General features: G+C 41.3%; 1 protein-coding gene across 3 annotated transcripts in view; it reads right to left on the bottom strand.

Annotated features, from left to right (window-relative positions):
* dmxl2 (Dmx-like 2) overlaps positions 1 to 6,721 on the bottom strand; it is a 45,999-nt gene that overhangs the window by 33,533 nt on the left and 5,745 nt on the right. For all 3 annotated transcript variants that reach the window (XM_032518121.1, XM_032518048.1, XM_032517970.1), the window contains exons 2-9: positions 4,691 to 4,816; positions 4,346 to 4,417; positions 4,148 to 4,226; positions 3,806 to 3,950; positions 2,387 to 2,453; positions 2,118 to 2,290; positions 1,073 to 1,253; positions 781 to 961 (exon numbers count right to left, since the gene is read on the bottom strand). In XM_032518121.1, coding sequence (XP_032374012.1) covers positions 781 to 961; positions 1,073 to 1,253; positions 2,118 to 2,290; positions 2,387 to 2,453; positions 3,806 to 3,950; positions 4,148 to 4,226; positions 4,346 to 4,417; positions 4,691 to 4,816 — 1,024 coding nt within the window. The remainder of the gene's footprint in view (positions 1 to 780; positions 962 to 1,072; positions 1,254 to 2,117; positions 2,291 to 2,386; positions 2,454 to 3,805; positions 3,951 to 4,147; positions 4,227 to 4,345; positions 4,418 to 4,690; positions 4,817 to 6,721) is intronic.

The following is a 6,721-nucleotide window of genomic DNA, read 5'->3' on the forward strand; positions in this document are numbered from 1 at the left end:
CACGCTTACGACGCGGACTTCAAACTCAAGGCTATCAGTCACGCAGTTGAACATGGGATTAGAGTAGCTGCGAGAGAATTCAACATTCATGAATCAATGGTACGGAAGTTGTGGAAGCAAGAAGATGACCTGCCCCAAGTAAAGAAGACCACACAGAGTTTCCGCGGGAACAAAGCAAGATGGCCATAGTTAGAGGACAAAATTGAACAGTGGGTTATTGAACAGAGAGCAGCAGGTAGAAGCGTCTCTACAGTCTCTATTCGACTGAAGGCAACAGCGTTAGCACGGGACATGAATATCAGTATTGTGTTGTATTTTACGTGTTACAACTGAACAAGGTTGGTATTTATTGTGAATACGCTCATTAACGTTTGATAATGTTGAGAGTTACCGTATTGTGAACGCCTTTAATAAAGTTTGACTGACTGACTTTTTTCCGCTTAATGCGCATTATAGTCCGGTGCGCTTTATATATAAAAAAAGATCAAAAATAGACCATTCATTGACAGTGCGCCTTATAATCTAGTGAGCCCTGTAGTGCAAAAAATACGGTATAAGCTATAATCAAATAAATCTTAAAATGATCAACATACAAGATCTCTGCAATTAACTGGTGCAGCATACAAATAAAGTGGTTTTTGAAAGACGTCGCTATTAGAGAGGAAGTTATTAAAAACCTAAACATTAAAGAACACCCTTTTACGGTCAATAGTACAACTATGTATGGATCTATGGTTACGAAATAAAGCTTCTGAGACAGTTTCGACAAAGACACCCTACCTGTGTTGGGGTTAATACTGGCTGAGATATGAAAGTGACACAGGGCATTGGCATGATGAGCTATGTGGCGGTGAGTGTGCGCATCCTGCGTGCCAAGCTGAGAGGGCAGCAGCTCACTGTGTGCCACCAGAGCAGAGGATCGTCGCCGGCCCCGGCGCAGATGCTTCAGGTGGTGGATTGACTAATCACAGAAATAACACATAGATTTATGTTTATCCGAAAGGCTACATTTTATACTTTCTATTATGAATTATTTCTGGTCAGATCTGACTAAGAAAGTACATAAGTGTACCTCCAAAGCATGCTGGATCTTGTCCTTATTGCCTGCCAGGCCTGGCAAGCTGGAGCTGAAGGAGTGTGTGTTGTCAGAGATCTGTCCTCCAAGCAGGCTGTCGTCTGGTAGCACAGTCTCTGACCACAACCTACACACACCATCCTCGCAGGATGTCAGCAACACATTGCACACCGAACCCCTAGAAAAAAATAGGAGAATGCAACTCTTACACAGTCAATAATTACTCTTTCAAAGGAAAAGCTTAAGTGAAATATAAGGATAGTCTGGATAACATTGGTGAAATCACTGGTTCACTTAGAGGAAAAGACCTGAGTGTCTGCTTCTACCACCGATTTAACTTTCTTAATCTGCACACATGGCACTTGTGGACACAAAGCAACTTGTGTTGATGGTCAGCTACAGGCACTCAACAACAGCTTCACACATGGCAGACTGTCCGCTTTGTGTGACAGGTTTCTAAAGGAAGCTTTTCAAAAGTCAGGAACAACATTATCGGCTGGTGTTCTGGGAATATTCATGCTGGTGTGATGTTGTTTTTAAAATGAAAAGCTTAACACAAATTATGTGTCATTAATGATACATTTCAGAGGACTGACTGCTTACTCAAAGTGTGAACCATCGGTCAATCACAAAATGTGCAGTCCTGCATAATCTACACTTTAGATAAATAGAGCTTTTTCATGTCGCATTTAAGAACATATGCTGAAATCATAGTAAACCTGCCATAAAATAATAGCATTCTAGGTATTTCAATACTGCGCATCAGGGTATTTTTATTGTCCATGTTGCAACTTTGAATTCTTATTTACCCATACAAATATAGAACCCTATAAGAGACAGGATGAAAACAATGTCGTCCCTATTAGCATTGTACACTGTAAACAATGTTACAACCCTGTTCAGGAAACAGAGGCAAAATCCCTTTTTTTGAGCAATTAAATTGAGTCATGCTTTAGAAGACAAAAAACAGGTAGTTATAGATGTCAAAAATGAATAGGTGTCTGTCCACACTGACCATGTGATTGTGTGTGGGCTATCTTACTTGGGCATGTACTTGCTGGTCTTCCTCCAGGACACACCAGTGACGGAGCGAGGATGGGCCAGGTAAACAAAGGAGAAGTGAACAGGAAGAGGCTTTTTATCGGAGGGGTCGTGGACCACCACCGCAGAACGCCAGCCCGTGGTAGGATACCACACCTTAAGTAAACAGTCATCCTGCGTATGCAAACACATGCATCAACATACAGTACAATACATAAAAACAACCCTGTTCCAACAATTTGTCTTTATGCAACATGTTGAATCATGTACCTTTCCAACTGTTGCAAAGTATTCCCCATCAGGAGACCACTTGGCAATGTGAACAGATGCAGCAGTCCTGAGAGAAACATAAACATGTATCAGCTATATTCACTTCTCCTTTGGAAACTTTCCAAGCAAGAAACATACAAGTGATTCATCTTTAAGCTGTCAAGGAGTGTGTGTGGTTACATTGTGCATGGGCTATTGCCGGTCATTTCAAAGCGTGCACTTCCCAGTTCTAGTGGCTTTCCTGAGTATGCACACATGTCATCAGATGACAATTACTAACATGGTATTACATGTCTATGCCTTTTTACACAGCTTAAAGGACAGAGCAGACTCAAACGAGTGGCTTGTAACAGTGCATATAAACCTTTGAGGCTGTGTGCAATTGAGTTTGGATGATCAGTAACTGCCTATATGTTCAGATTAGTAAAAATGAAGTATTAGCACATCTTTCAAGAGGAAAAATTAAAGTTTATATTTTGTCTGCACAGGGCAGGGACTAACTCTTTACTACATGACTGAAAATCATCAGCTGACAGAAAAAAAGACGCTTTCAATTAGCAAAATGGGAAAACAAACAAAAGTGCACACATGTACAGCATATTTGACTGTTCCCTCAATGCCCTGAATAAAAAATCCACTTCAGTTTTTTATCCAAAAAAATATTTTTTCTCTTACAATTACCTGCAACAAACTTGGCTTAAGAAAGTTTGTACTGACTTTGTGTTTACAGGACAACAAAGCAAGAGTTGAGAGAAGGAAGAAAAGGAAGACACAGACATCTGCTTGACACTTAGTCTAATCAAATTCCTAGGTTAGCTAGTGTTTTTTACGTTACATATATAGTTTTTATATATACTTTTCTCTGATTAGTGTTAAAACTGTTTGCATTACTGCTGTTGACATCTGGTATCTGGTACCACTGTCTTGTCCTTATCTTGAGCGCAGTGTGACGCTGGGAAAAGAACAGGCACCCCTGGACTGTGAGAAACTGTCAACATTATTGCTTTGTTGCGACTATGTGATTTATCTAATTCCACATTGTGTTACAAGAGCTGCTGTAGAAAGCTTTTTTGTCAGTCATTTTTCTGTACTGATACTGTGAGTACTGTAAAAGTGATTCTACTTGCAAGTAAACACACTTTATTACAATTTCAGTGGTTCCTGTCTATTCTGGATAATGAAATTATTCTAACAGCTAGCTATCAGAATATGTACATATTTTCCTCATTAAGACACCACTACGAGACCATCTACTTCAAAAGCCACTCTCTGTTTAACTGTTATTGGCCTTTACCACAAAAGACAGTAACTTGGATTTTGATTCTGCTGTTGACCTACTGAACATAACCAGGAAGCACAAGGATTGTTTTTACATGCCAATCATGTGGGTTGCTTGTATACCATGTTCAAAGCACTTACTTGCACTGCCAGATACATTTCCAGTCATTGAGGACAGGGTGGGGCTTGTCCTCATTCAACTGCCCATCCTCCTCCTCTATCAGAGCATCTGTCAGTGGAGGAGCCCACAGCTGGAGCCGCTCAGTTGCTGCTAGGATACGGTTCCCTGAGGACACAAAAGCACTACGTTACACACCTTTCACCTAATGTTGACTACTACAGTACACAGAGCCACATGCACACTGTGACTGTTACATAATGCACGTTGTTCCTGACAAACTACAGGGGGCTGTAATAGGATCTGTGCCTATTGTGTATTAATTTAGTCATTAAATCAGTTAAACACAGAAAGCATTGGCGTACCTTGTGGGTCCCAGGCCAGGTTGTAGGTGATGGCATCGAGGAAGAACTGTCCTGTCTTTTGCCACTGATAGTTAAGTTGCTGTTAGTGACAGGAGAGCGACACATAGCATGCAATGTTATTGGCACACAAGTGTGATTAAGCTCACTAGATAATGATTTAAACCACTACATGTGTCTAATACTAATATTCATTCTCACCTTGTGGCGTTTGTTTGGGTTGGTAGAAAGAGGTTCAAAGATGCAGACTGTGTTTCCGTACGATGCAGCAATCTAAAAATAAAGAGCTGTGTTCATCATCACAACATTACTCACCCCATCAGTGCTTCAGCACAGCCATTCCCACAGGAGAGGGGTAGGTGGGGGAGTGGTGGGGGACAGCAGCATAGCAAGGAGAGGAGAGCATGGGCAGCACAAGACAGTAGCAAACACAGGGCTACATGCACTTTTTTTTTTTGCTCAATGTAATTGATAATATCTTCTGACTACACGGGAATTACAAAAACTGCGTGTGGGAGTGAATCTGAGAGTGCCATCAACACTTACCCTGCCAAGCTGGTGGGAGCACTCCACACAGCCCACCTGTATGTTTCCATTTTGAGCTCCCGGGATAATCTGCACACACTCAAAGTCACTGGCCAAGATCACTACATCACAACCTGAGCCATAGGCCTGAAAAAGAAATGGACACAGGAGAAGGAAACAAATCAGATCGCGCCACAATCAACACATGAAACCAGACTACAAATATCACTGCTAAATGCATCAATGCTGTGACAGCTCCATCCAGTTTTCCATGTGAATACATTTAAATTGAACATACAATATGATGTCATTTCAATGGCTCAAAGCAGACCATCATAACACTAACATAATGGTGTGCACCCTATGAATATTGCATTTTAGCATAGCAGTTACCTTAAACCACGGCCATAGCATTGGCAGTTTGTGTTGGTAGTACTAGCACAGAAAACACATAACATTAAAAACTGTTGTTTGAATACCTACATACTTATGTGCAATGAGTAGACGAACACAGCACATGCTAATTACCCGCCCTTAATTGGGAAAACCTGTTTTAAGATTTGGATTAAGAGCAGCAAGGTAAACTGATACAATGGTGTTCACTGGCGGTTGGCAACCGTGTGTAGAATGGCAGCAGCACCTGTGACACAGGCAAGTTGGCCTCAAAGCGACAGCACAGTCAGGATGACGGGTTGTGTCTTTCATTATTCAGGAGTACAGAAGGAGAGGCTGGGAACCACCCAGCGGGACAGCATTACAGCCAGTGGTATAATATAAAGTAACAAAAGATAAGTAAGGGGAGGGTGCCTGGATAGCTCCGTTGGTAAAGCGGGTCCCCATATATAGAGGTTAACTCCTTGATGCTCCCCTTTCATGTCTTCAGCTGTCCAGTCAAAATAAAGGCCTAAAATGCCCCGAAAATGAATCTTAAAAAAAAGTGACTTAAATGATAAGAAAGGGAGTTCTGCGCTTTACTGTTACTGCGGTATTTGCTCCTGCACATTGTAGCTGGAATTAAAAGCGGTCACCGTCACACACTGGTTAGGACTGCTCTGGACCTCTGTTTCTCTTTCTCACACACACACACACACACACACACACACACACACACCACACACACACACACACACACACACACACACACACACACACACACACACACGCCTTAAACAGGATGTCCTATCATCACTGCTTTGTTCTTTTGGTTTGGGCTTGTGTGCGTCCTGTATTTCTTTCAACATCCACAAATCATCATGCATGAGCACACAAACACACATTACAGAATTACATTTCCCATCTCTAACATCTCAACAATGGTGCGCTTTGATCTTGACACTAGGTCTTATGAGTCGGCATGACTGTGTTTCTCTAACAGAGTTTCTGCAGGTTTCACCTAGTCATATTTAAGACCTTTAGTACAACATCAACTAAGCCCTGAACTCAGTCTTTTCAGGCCAAGTAACGCTAAACTTGCACTTCCCCATAGCGGAACAATGAAATCTGTTTCATGTAGTAGTACAATCCAAAAGAGACTCGCACCAATAAAGCTAAAGCTGATTGTCTGCAATAAAAGTGTTTAGTTGTAAGACAGCAAAATTATATTTGGACATAAAATAGATAACTAATAAGACCACAGAATGAAAAAAATAGCATTAGAGGTTGCATTACATGGACATATGAAAATAAAAACCTGTTTAAAAACATGTACGACCTAAAACACAATACTTACTAACATAATACTACTAAGAATTTATTTCAGGCACAGGCAGGCATAAAAACGAAGGCCTGCTGGAATAGCCAGACCCACATCAACTCTACCGTCCTTATTTTAAGCCCGCCCACTGACTCTATACACAATGGGATTGGCCTGACCAGAATTTTGGTTTTTCCTTCTCGCAAGCCAACGGAAAGTTGCTAGACTCACCCTAGATGTTAGTTAGTTTGTTCTAATTCCCATTCTAATCAATTCAATGGTTAGCTAGCTGAAAGACTTGCTATATTTGATTCAGCAACAGACAGCATTAAAGGTGCTCTAAGCGATGTCACGCGTGT

Source organism: Etheostoma spectabile, chromosome 1, assembly GCF_008692095.1.
Source record: "Etheostoma spectabile isolate EspeVRDwgs_2016 chromosome 1, UIUC_Espe_1.0, whole genome shotgun sequence".
NCBI lineage: Eukaryota > Metazoa > Chordata > Actinopteri > Perciformes > Percidae > Etheostoma > Etheostoma spectabile.